The sequence below is a fragment of the Canis lupus genome, chromosome 4 (genome assembly GCF_003254725.2).
Source record: "Canis lupus dingo isolate Sandy chromosome 4, ASM325472v2, whole genome shotgun sequence".
NCBI classification, from domain to species: domain Eukaryota; kingdom Metazoa; phylum Chordata; class Mammalia; order Carnivora; family Canidae; genus Canis; species Canis lupus.
The window spans coordinates 58224016-58236973 of record NC_064246.1 but is presented as its reverse complement, the minus strand read 5'-3'; the positions used below and the strand labels follow the sequence as shown (position 1 = coordinate 58236973).

Below are 12958 nucleotides of genomic sequence, written 5' to 3'. Positions count from 1 at the left end.
AAGGACAAAGTTTCCTTTAGTGACGTTATCACTTTCACAGCTGTCACCAGGGGTCTGCACAACTTTCCCGACAGTAGAGTTGTTCATATGCATTCCAGGGGTTTGGGTAGGTGAGCAAGTCATGAAACTACACCTAGTGCTGGGATTTGTGCATAGCACAGATGACATATTACTAATAGCAGCAACAGTAATTAGTACTTCTGCTAAGTTTAATATACAGCTGCCATCAACTGAGCACAGACTATTTGCCAGTCACTTGTACCACTTCTGATGCATGATATCAGATATCGCAGCAACCCTAACCTTAACATTTCTCATGAGATAGATACGACGAAGTCTCCCATCTTAAAAAAGCCATCACTGAGGCTCGAAGAGGTCAAGTAACTAACCAAAGGTCAGAGCAGAATCTCAACTCCTACTTGTGTCCATAGCCTGTTCCTTTGCTGGCCTCTAGTGCAAGGGCAAGAGATGGCGATGCCGGTAGTTACTGAGAGATTGTCTGGGTCAGGATACAGAGTTCATCACTTCCTAGGCAATCATGTCCATGACTTTGGCTTTGAGAAAGAACCCTCTACGTTAGCCTACACCTGTCCTCTGAGCTGTCCTCTGAGCTACAGACTCCCATTCCCTGCTACCCACTGGACACCTCCACTTAAACATCTCACCTAAGGCAACTAAAAGGTGACATGTGCAAAACAGAGTGCTCATTTTACCCCGTAAACCTGTCCTTCACCCACCTCACCGTCCTTCCAGCCTCAGCAATGGGCACATCTCCCAGTCTTCACTAGAGTCTGGAACCTGTGAGTCACCCCTGATTCTTCTCTCTCTCCCCATATCCAATCTATCACCAAAACCGGTTTATTTCTAGAAGAGCTTGTCCCTAGTCTGTCCACTTCTCGCATCTTCGTTATCAGCCCAAGGTTTCTGCACTGCTAGCTCCAGCTGGGATTGGAATGAATACTAAATGTATTACCAAGACTTATAATTAGGATGGCTGTATTTGTTGGTTTGCCCAGATCAGTCTTAATTTTCACAAATTGATCCTGTTGTGTCTCAGTGATCACCAATTAACTATTTTTAGTGCTTCTCTCCCTCTCAGGAGCATCACAGTTTGGACCTCAAGTAGAATGGTCACCTGAGCTATGAGGCCTCCATGATCCATTCCACCCATCTCTTCAGCTTTATTCCCATTAGGATCATAATGCTGACCACGTTGGCCCCATCTCAGGCCACTTTAAGCTCTTTCCCCACTCGAGGTGTTGGCTTATCTTGTTCCTGCCTGTGGCACTCTCCTGCCCATTCTCATGTGGCTGGCTCCCCAGGTCCCAGCTCAAATGTCCTTCCTTATGAGGGCAGCTACCCTCTGAATATGTCTCCCCTGTGCCTTATGAGCCTTTCATCTCTTTATTTCTTCATCTGTTAATTGTTTATCTCCATGACTCAAATCAAAAGCCCATGGGGATAGGGATCACCCTTTCTTTCCCCCCTGCTATATATTACCAGCAGCAAGCATAGGCCCTGGCACAGGATGGGTGCTCAATATTTGTTGAAAGACTTAGCAAATCACTGACTAGCTGGATGGATGAATGGATGTATAGCATCCTGAGCCCAGAGAAGTTTGCAGAATAACAGGGTCCACTAGGACTTGAGATTTAGGAAAGGGATCTTGAGGGAATGAAATGAAGAAGAAACGTTTCACTACCACCTTGACCACTTTCTTTTGGCTATTCTCACACTATCCTTTGCAATACCACCATAACCCCCTAAATATGTATGTATCTTCTCAAATTTGGACCCCACAACAGTTTCTGTGAGGTTCAGAGAGCTGTCCTAGCCAAACTCAAGGAGTTAGAGCCAAGGTGAGTGAGGGTATTGCTCTGCTTGGGAGCAGTGTGGGAATTCAGAGCTAAAGCTCTAGGCTCAGAGTATTTGGTCTGAAAACAACCCACCTCTGCCACTTATTGGTAGTAGTATTTTAAGACAGTCCCTCAACCTCTTTGTGCCTCAATTACTACATCTATAAAGTGGGGGTGGTAACTGTACCCACCCTAAAACCTGTTGTGGGGGGGTTAATGCAATAAGGCATGTGAAGTACAGCCCAGGGCCCAGCACCTAGTAAGAGCTCCATACATTTTCCTCTAATTATAGAAGCATTAGTAGTGCTTTTGGCAGCACATTAATGTCCCCATGGTCACCACCAGTGGCCCAACACAGCTCTCACCTTGATCTGAAGCTGATACCATTCTTGGACTCTCCTGCTCAGGCCCATAGTGGTTACTAACCATCCATCAGGGGTCACTCGGAAGGCAGAGCCATCATTCCCCTCGGTGATTAGGAATGAGTAGGGGGGACCATTCTCTGGTGAGTCCGGGTCACTCAGGATCAGCTGCAGGACTTTGCTGCCAATGGGTGAGTTCTCCTGAGGCAGAGAGTGCCAGGAAATCAAAGAGCAAAATGAGTTCCAGTCCTTTCTTTGGTATCTTTCTGGATCCTCTCATCTGGGATGAATCCTCAGCACTCCGACTGCTCTCTCAGACCATGTCTGGACTTTGAGCTATCATTCATTCATTCATTCATTCATTCATTCTGCCAGCCTGTAAATTGGTTATTGGCTTTGCTAATCTAGACCAGGAGCTTCCTGAGGGCAGTCTCAGTCTTAGAAACAGAGAACAAAAAGGCAGGAAGTGTATTTAGAGTCCCTTTATCCTATAAAAGGTGACTTGCCCAATCCTATAAAAGGTGACTTGCCCAAGGTCACATAGCTGATGATTCGTGTATATAAATTAGTTAATGCCTGGGATCCAAGCGGAAATTTGTGATTCATAGGGTCAAATGAACACCTATAAATGGTTTCCTGTGTAGAAGACCAATGGAATATCCAGCTCAATGAGAAAATTTAAAAATGAGTAGGAATTCAACTAAGAAAAATGGATTCCCTGGGTATTGTTCCAGTTTCTGTTCTATAACATGGGAATTCAGTATCTATAACACAGTGGTTGTTAACAGTCTTTTTGCAACAAAATCCTATCTACAAACAGAATCTTATGAAGAGAAACTAATGGTTGCCTATCCAACAGACATTCCTTCCTCCCTTTCTTACAAAAGCCGACTTTTGTTCAAGTGTGGGTGCCAATATCCTCAGAAAAGATATGCCCTTATTAAGAAGAGATGAACTGGGGCACCTGGGTAGCTCAGGTCAGTTAAGTGTCTGACTCTTTTTTTTTTTTAAGATTTTATTTATTTATTCATGAGAGACACATAGAGAGAGAGGCAGAGACACAGGCAGAGGGAGAAGCAGGCTCCATATAGGGAATCCAATGTGGGACTCAATCCCGGGACTCCAGGATCACTCCCTGGGCCGAAGGCAGGAGCTAAACCGCTGAGCCACTCAGGGATCCCCAAATGTCTGACTCTTGATTTCAGCTCAGGTCATGATCTCAGGGTCATGAGATTGAGTCCCATATCAGACTCTGTGCACTGGGTATGTAGCCTGCTTAGGATTCTCTCTCTTCCTCTGCCCGTCCCCACTCGTGCTCCCTCTCTCTAAGAGAGAGAGAGAGAGAGAGAGACTATGTATGCTTGGTCTAAATCAGTTATAAAATCTGATTTCCTGTGCCAGTTTTTGGTTTAATGGTGATCATGCAATCTGATTCTGATCACTGGAGAAGTCAACCAGGTGAGGGTTCTGAATTTTCTTCTTTGATGAAAACAGATCCTGGGATGGGGTGGGGTGGAGTCTTTGTTTGTTTGCCTTTGAAGATGGTTAGATAATGATATGATGCTGGAGCTGCAGCAGCCGTTTTGTAACCATGAGAAAGATGAGGGAATTTCAAAGAAGCTAGCCCAAAGCTGTGGTGCTGTTTTTCTGCTAAAATAACCAATTCTGTAATAGAACTTCCCACCATCATACCTTTTTATAGGAAATAATAACACCTTATTATTTAATGACATTTAATCAGGTAATCTGTTATTGGCAATCAAAGCATCCTAACTAATGGTCATACAAACAAGTAAAAGTGGAGTGACTCTAGCTGATACATAGCAGGACCCAGATTCCACCTTCCTGTCCTCTTCCTCACCTCCCTCACCTCTTATTGTCACAGTTCCCATTGAATCCCTAGGCCTCTTCAAATCCCATTTGTAAACCATTGGTACGGTGGAAATAGCTTGGGGATCTGGAAAACTATCTAGGTTTAAATCCCAAGTCTGCCACATTCTAGCTATGGTACATTTTTGCACTTCCATTTTAAAAAATCTGTAAATAGGGCAGAGTAGGCCCTTTATCCATAGGGATATGTTCTAAGACCCCCAGTGGATGCCTGAAACCATGGATAGTATCACACCATATATACTGTTTTTTCTTTTTTTAAGATCTTTTTTTTTTTTTTTAGCATTCCAGCTGTTGTCTCTTTTTTTTTTTTTAATTATTTTTTATTGGTGTTCAATTTGCCAACATATAGAATAACACTCAGTGCTCATCCCGTCAAGTGCCCACCTCAGTGCCATTTTTAAGATCTTATTTATTTATTCATGAGAGACACACAGAGAGAGGCAGAGTCATAGGCAGAGGGAGAAGCAGGCTCCCTGCAGGGAGCCTGATACAGGACTCAATCCCAGGACCCTAGGATCATGACCTGAGCCAAAGGCAGACACTCAGCCGCTGAGCCACCCAGGTGCCCCTGATTATTTTTAATTCCATAGTTCATAGTCCCCTTTAGCAGGCTGTGTTGCTGTTAGGGATATCAGTGGCAAGGTCATGGCCACTGTTTGGGTGGACTGATACCAATGGTGAGCACCCTCTACCAGGAGGGAAACAAAAGGAGAAAGGCTTCAGGATGTCTTTGGAAGCTCAAGCGTACCTGGACAGAGGTGCTGTAGTTGAGTTGGAAGAATCTTGGTGGGTTATCATTGACATCAACCACTTGGATAGCGATGACTGTGTCTTCATGCAGTGGGGGCCGCCCACTGTCTGTGGCTCGGAGCCTCAGGGAATAGCTAGAAGTCTGTAGCAAGATGCCAGTGGAGAGTTAGCAACAAGACCCCTCAGTTCTGTGACTCATTGCTAATGTTTTCAAAAAAATAAGGCTGGAGACACTCCCCTATTACCCACTTATACTATTTTAGGGTCCAGGTTTTGGAGTCAGAAAGAAATAGATTTGATTCCCAGTTCTACCATTTATTAGCTATGAGAACTTGGGAAGGTGACTAAATATCTGTGAGGCTATCAGGACCCACCCCCTAGGATTATTTTAAGGACCAAATGGCATAATATATATAAAGAATTTATCAAAGTTCCTGGCACAGAGCAGATAATTAATGATAACTTGTTATAATGATCTTGCCTTTGAAGATGGTTAGATAAGGATATGATTCCTGGTCAATAGTAAGAACCTAGCCTGAGCTCCTGTAGTGAAGGTTAAGGGTCAATTTAGTCCCTCTCCTGCCTCTGGCCTCACAAGCCATAGAGACCACACAGAAAAAACAAGGGTGGAACACTGAGGACAAGCCTGGAGAAGTCAGCATGGGGTGTGGACCTCAGTTTATCCCCTGGACCTGCATTAAGGCCATATCTATAGCTCTGATAAACTCAGATTGGGCCCCTCCCACATGACTCACCTGTTCCCAATCCAGGGCCTTGGCCACCTGTAGCTCCCCCTTCTTGGGGTGGACGGTGAAATGCCCAAGCTGATTCCCTCCTACCAGGCTATAGGTGATGGCACTATTTGCAGGTCCATCTTCGTCAGTCGCTGACACCTGCAGCAATGAGAGAGTAGTTGTGAATGGAGGGCAAGAGGAACCAGAAAGGAACTTTTGCCCCTGGGAGAGTAAGGGAACAGATATGTCCTCACTCCAATGACAGCCATTGGCTGGCAGTCCCTGGACCACAGTCATCCCTATAAAGGAATCTCTTCATTTTATAGCCTACTATAGATTTCAGCATGCCATGTTTCATTCATTTACTCATTCACTCATACTGACCGGCTGCTGGGTCCTGAGCTAGGAAGTGAGGGGTGTGCCAAAATGAATATGCCCACAGGAAGTTTAATGTTTAACTTTATGGGTAATTCTAATTTGGGGGAAAGTATGATCATCTTTATGAGAGGACAGAGAACACAGTGATAAATTCTACCTGGGGAGATTAGCAAAGCATTCCTGGGTTCCAGAAGGATAAGGAGGGCTCCTGGGAGTAGAGCCAGCATTCCAGGCACGAGCCCAGAATGTGTGAAAATGCAGAGGCTGTTTAGGGAAAGACACATCTTCCTGTGTGGTTGGAGCATAGGATGCATATCAGAGAGTGGGAGGAGATAAGACCAGAAGGCAGAATAAAGAGGGGTCATAGAGGACCTTGACTTTGGTTTCATTCTATGTAGTAGGGAGCAATTACATGTTTAGATGCAAAGAGGTGCTATTTGGTGCCTCTCTCCCTACACACACACCAATACTCCTTGTCATACACAGTGACCAGGCCTTTCCCAGGCCTTGGAGCCTCTGGCAGTCCTCTCGGATCTCTCCTGTGCCCCATTCTAACAATACCCAATCTAGACCTTATCAAACATGGCTCTGAGACCCTCTGTCGTGAGTAACAGTTTGGCCAAGTAGCTGCAAGTCAGAGTTAAGTCCCTAGTGTATAAATTGATAAACTAACCCATGGTCATAGACATCTGGGAGAGGGGGAGATAAAAGCCCACCCAAGTCCATGCCCCCTAAAAGGCAAAGTTGCAGATCCTTACTGTGAGCACGACGTCACCCACGATGGCGTTCTCTAAGACCCTTGTGCTGTACAGATCCTGGGGGAATCTGGGTCGGTGTTCATTGATATCAGTGATGTTGACCACAATTGTGGTCATGTCACTGAGAGAAGAAGAGCCTTTCCTGCTGCATTCTATCGATAGGAAGAACTTGGGGCTTGTCTCAAAGTCCAGGCTCTTGTTGACATACAGGATCCCTGAAGAAACAAGAGATGATGGAAGCAATGAAGCATTTGGGATTGCAAAGGTATAGAGCTGAAGAGTCTTGAGCCAAACCCCAGAAGAGGCAGCTCAATAGGGTTGAGAAAGACAGATCTTCTCCATCATCTCCTCTGTCTTGTCCATGATCTCTTCCATTTTATCCTCCGCTATCTCCATCATCTCCAACATGTCCTCCATCTCCTCCTTCATCTCCTTCTTCATCTCTTCCATCATCACCTCCTTCCTCTCTTCTATCATCTGCTCCATCACCTCCTCCTTCATTCCATCATCTCTTCCTTCCTCTCCTCCATCATCTCCTATCATCTCATCCTTCATTTCTTACATCACCTTCTCTGTTTTCTATTTCTCCATTACCTTCCTCTCCCCTCCTCCTCCATCTCTCATTTTCCTTATTGTCATTCTCAACAGCAGTGTTTCCTTCATTTACTTCTATAATATTTCATTGAAATCTCATTTAAATCTGTAATATCAAATCTTTCTCATATAAATCTATAATAATTCTGTAGAGTAGGAATAACTGTGGTTCCTATTTTCTAAGTGAGTCAACTGATGCTCTCATCAGTAAATGACCTGCTTAAGTTCACCCAGCTAGTAAGTGACAGAACTTAGATTATAAGGAGTTTTATACTACCCAAAATTGTTCAATGAACTGCTAAGGCACAGATTTATTTTTCTGAAAATTGGAAAAGAATAAGGACTTATTGTGTTGTTCCTGCATAGTTATATGGTGGAAAGCTCTTCTTTATAAAAGAATTCCAATTAGTAAATTAATAAGGAATGATAAAATTAGGAGATCGTCATTATGCTGTGCCTAATGAAATAATGTATCTAAGAAATAATCATCTAAGGTTGCTAAAACCATTAGAAGAACAGCTGATGAAGAACTCTATGGGGATTTGGCTCTAGGTTGGGTCAGGCTGACAACACACAAGCCCATTGTCCATCTTAACCTCAGAAAAAAATCCGATCAGTTATATATACCTCCTGACAAAGTGCAAAGTACAGCCCAACATCATCTATGAAGCACTGTTGCTATGAGATTAAGCTTGAACCTGATCATGGTCTTTAATCTAAATGTCATTTATGAGAAATATAGGGGCTAGAGAGATATATGACATCAAAAAAATACAGTCAGTAATCAATCCAAAATAGAAAAAATTCTGCCCAACATATGACTCAAGTTTCCTTAGTTAGATGGTAGATGAAATAAAGAGGGAGAGGAAAATGTTAGAGATTAAAAGAGACTTAAAACACTGCCTGTCGACCAAATGCAGTATGTGTGCATGGGGGTGGTGGTGAAGGGCAAATGTCAAATCAGACCAGGACACTGACAATTACTGAAGCTGGGTGATGGGAACGTGGGGTTCATTACACTGTTCTCTCTACATTTTTATATGTTTAAAGTCTCCACAGTACAACCATTAAAAAATACTGCTCAGTGATAAGACAGCTGCATTAGAAGGTAGAAAATACTATTGCAAGGGTGCTATGGGGAGGAATCTGACCTGAGCAGGCTCTGAGGCCCTTTCATGAGATTCTGTGAGTCTGACTCAGGCTCTTCTGAAGGAAAGAAGAGACCGTTTCCTACTTCTCTTCATGAGACTGAGGGGAGAGGCAGGGGTACCAGGATATTTGGGGAGGGTTGTGGGAGGGAAGCAGGTAGCCATACCCTGGGAAGCTTATGCCCCAGATTCCAGCAAGTGCCTTGTCAGCCGAGGGCAGAGAGTGGTCTCATCCTCCAGAGGCTGGGCCTGAGCTGGGACCATGAAGCTACAAACTGTGGGAGGAGAGCGGGTTGCCAAGCATCCTGGGTGGGGGCGTGAAGGAATAAAGGGTGTCCCCACATAAGCTGGCCCCGGGGCAGAAGAGGGGCTTGGGACCTGGAAAGATGAAGAGTAAAGAAAGAACCAAAAGAGTTTTGCCCTATATGTGAAGAAGTCAGTGGTCCCCAAGACCCTGGGTGTGCAGGTGCATGTTGAGGGGGGGTAGCCTCAGGTGCTGGCTCACCTGTGCGGGCATCCAAACGGAATCTCCCCTGCTCGTTCCCACTGACCACACGGTAGCCAGTCTTCTCGGCCCCGGGACGAGTGAGGGTGGCTAGCCGCAGCACCTCTGTGCCAAGCTGGGCGTCCTCGGGCACCTGTACACTGTGCTCAGTGTTCAGGAACACGGGCAGATAGTCATCGAGGCCTACCACTGAGATGGTGACTGTGCCCAGAGTGGACAGTGGTATCGGAGTTCCCAGGTCAGAGGCACGGACAGTGAGCTCCAGTGCTTCCTGTGGCCTGATCTGTAGTGGCTTCTCTAGCCGAATCACACCTGTGGTGGCCTCAATGGAAAAATGACCTTCAGCAGAGTCCGTCAGCGAGTAAACCACCTGGGCATTGGCACCTGTTGGAGAGACCAAGAGCATGATTCATACTGAAAGACCCTTCTCTGGCCCCACCGGCAGTGAATTTTCTAACCACAGGAGAGACTAGGGTGGAGGGTCCCCATAGAAGCTAACATACTCAGGTTAAAAGTGAGAATCTTTCAGTGGGAGATTCTTCACTGGGGGTTCAAGGCCTCATAGAAAGGTTCCTGGGGGTGGAGTATCTGCAGATCTATACAATTATCTGAAATTGCTTATGTGGGAATTAGAGTCCAATGCCAGCTTACAAAGTGAAAAATCGATAGTGAGTCCCTTGGTTGTGATAGAACAATTCTATATTTTGATTGTGGTGGTGGTTACATGAAATTCTATATGGGATAATATTGAATGGAACTAGACACATAAAGACATGCTCACACGCACACATTCAAATGTGCATATTACAACTGGTGAAAAAAAAAACTGGTGAAGTTTGAATAAGGTTAATAGTCCAGTTACCAGTAATGTCCCAGTACCAATTTCCTGCTATAGCTAAAATGCCACCAATGGGAAAAGTTGGGTGAAGGGTGCAGGGGCCTCTCAGTATGATTTTTGCAACTTCCTATGAATCTACAATTATGTCAAAATAAAAAGTTAAGGAAACACACATACCCATGGAAAGTCCTTAGCAAATCAAAACGTGGTGTTTCCTCAGGTTTGGCTCAAATTCTATGATTTTGGTTGTGTACTAGATAAAGCCGTAGGGGCCATTGTGTATGGTTGTGTACTAAATAAAGCAGTAGGGGCCATTGTGTATGAAGAACACCAATACTGAATGCTCAGCCCTAAGATCCTTACCCAGTGGGAGGAGTACACACCCTGAGCCTGAGGTTCTCACATCTCACACACACCCTTTTGGTGGAATAGTGGCAGAAACTGCCTATTAGAATAGTTGAACTTACATAAGTTAAGGACACATACCATGCAATTTCCCCATATATACATTTTTCTGGAAAGACCATATTCTTTCTAAAGAGAGGAAGCTTCTGGTCAGGTCACATTTGGAATATCTGATGGAGTATTTAGATTAGAATAATAACAGTTTTAAAGGGCTAATGGTAAACTGGGTACAAAGCTACAGGATGTGTCCTAGAAAGAAGGCGTGATCAGAAGCATGTAATTGAAGAAACTAGGTCTCCTCCACCCAGAAAGGAAAGCTTAGGGCTGGAGCAGATAATCATCACCTCCCAGTCTTGGAAGGGTGTCGTGGGTGGAAGTGGGTGGAAGTCTAGGAGACCTGTTGTGACTACAGAGGACAAGGCCAGGACTGATGGGTGCCAGCTCAAAATAGGTAGCACTTGATAATTATCTAAGGTACCACAGAAGGTCAGTAGGGTAGCTGCTAGGAAGTAGGGAGGTACCATGAGAAAGTAGGTGATTGGTTGCCTAGGAAGTAGGGAGCTTCCTGTCCCTGGAAGTGTGCAAGTACTAGCTAGTGAGCACAGCAGGACCTTGTAGCCATTAGATGCCTTTGCTCTATTTGCCCTCTCTTAAACCCTTACATTTCTCCAAAATCTCCCATCTCCTTCAATGCCAAGCTAAAACTCAAGAAAATTGGACATATGTACTGTATATATATATAAAGCACACAATGCTTCATGATGGCAGAAGTTATAATTGGTACAATATGGAACAAATATCATGCACAAATCTAATTTGCCCTGTAAATTCTAAAGAGAATTAACTCCAGTGCAAATAATGTCATTAAAATAAAAATGTAAAATACTGAAAATGATTCCGCCTTATTGTATAGAAAATTGAGCACAAAATGTAATAGCTTGGTAGAATTCGTGACAAAAACTCCTTTCTTTTGGCAAATTTATTGGACTTGAATAGTTCCAATTAGCGTACTTCAGATTAGATGGTTGTATTTAAAATGTCCTTGAGCGTAAATGGCAGAATTGAAAGGGCTCCAGGTCTGAGAGCCTGTGAGAAACAAGGAGGCTGAAAGGCCCTGTACCGGCCTCAAAACATTACCCAAATCTTTTGTCATCTAGCACTTAGGTATGCGGTTTGTGGGCAAACACTTTCCTCTTGTAAGTGTTTGTAGACTCAGCAAGGAGGCAGAGTCCTTGCTGCATCTCAGAGCAACACACGAAGAGCCAAACCCTCAGCCCCAGTGACCCTGTGAGCAAGTCGCCCATCCTTCTCCTCCTCACCTTGGTCAGGATCCCGGGCCAATACCACAGCCACGGGGGTCTTAACCGTGGTGTTGTCGAAGACAGCCACAGCACAGTGGCTGGGGAAGAAATGGGGGGCGTTGTCATTCACATCCTCCACATGGAGGGTCACATCTGCCTGGCACGATTGGCCACCTCCATCCGTCGCTTTGGCAACAAGGCTGTATGTATCCTTCTTCTCTCGGTCTAGAGCTGTTAGGGTGGTCAGCTCCCCTGGCCAGAGAAATGACAGCAGGTGAGATTTCCCTAGGGGACATTACTCCAGAACTTGCCTTCTAGATACCCATGCGAGACAACCACAGGCACACAGGGTTTTGTCACTCTGTGACAGAAAGGGGTCAGAGAAAACAGGTCAGTCCTGCCTATATACAGTTAGGAAAGAAGGTGAATCCCACACCTACCTCCTCCCTAATCCTCCCAAATGCACTCCACAGCCATGTCACCAGTTTAAGATCCTCACCACAAGCTACAAAGAGGCACAATGTTTTTAAAGGGCAAGGACGCAATTTCTAACAACACATAAAATGTGTTTATCTTCTGGTCCAACATTACACATCTGGGAATATAGCCTATGGAATAATCAGACCAAGTGTAAAAATGCATAAATAAAGATATTTTCTGCAGTATTGTTCATAATAGCAGCATACTGAAAATACCCTGTATGTCTTTCAAAAAGGGGCTGTTTGAATATATCATGATTTAACCATACGGTAAAATTTCTGCACAACCCAAAAGGAATTATGATGGAGTTTTATGTAATGCCTTGTTATTACCTCCAAGGTGTTGCTATGTGGAAAAAAAAAAGCAAGTCACAAAATAGTACTCTAGAGTACTTATCTTTGGGGAGGGGCTGGTTATTATATAGACTTTCCAATTTCTGCATAATACATGCCTACAGTGTTTGAATTTTTTAACAATAAGCATGTATTATTTCCATACTTAGAAAAACCACCCAGTTCTTTTTTTTTTTTTTTTTTAAGACCCCACCAATCATCCTGCAGCTGAACAAACAGCAACAGAGAGAGATTAGGTAACCTACCGGGGGTGACTCAGCATGCCCATGCTAGAATGAGAAAGGACAATGTTGTCTCCTATCTATCCAGACAGCTTCCTGGGACATCACTCTCACCTGCCACCTCCCTGCTCAGGAATCTCCAAGCCATCCTTTGAGCTACTGGTTCCAAGCCAAGTGTCAGCAGCTGGCCCTCTGAGGCCTAGGCCTTCTGTGCTGCCTGTCCCCACGCCCAGCAGCAGGACAGGGATCTCACTATGGGGCTGTTCTTCCAAAGGAAGCAGACCTCATCCTGTCTTCTCCACCAGACTCTCGCAGCCCAACCTCTCCCAGGCATTGGGTGGTCTACCCTGCAGGGCTGTCTGCTTCCACCTCTGTGCTTTGT

At 44.6% G+C, this 12958-nt stretch overlaps 1 protein-coding gene across 1 annotated transcript in view; it reads right to left on the bottom strand.

Moving 5' to 3' along the window:
• FAT2 (FAT atypical cadherin 2) overlaps positions 1-12958 on the bottom strand; it is an 80918-nt gene that overhangs the window by 17132 nt on the left and 50828 nt on the right. The window contains exons 13-18 of the mRNA XM_025435257.3: positions 11541-11774; positions 8979-9362; positions 6732-6946; positions 5617-5754; positions 4860-5003; positions 2222-2419 (exon numbers count right to left, since the gene is read on the bottom strand). Of these exons, the coding sequence (XP_025291042.1) occupies positions 2222-2419; positions 4860-5003; positions 5617-5754; positions 6732-6946; positions 8979-9362; positions 11541-11774 (1313 nt within the window). The remainder of the gene's footprint in view (positions 1-2221; positions 2420-4859; positions 5004-5616; positions 5755-6731; positions 6947-8978; positions 9363-11540; positions 11775-12958) is intronic.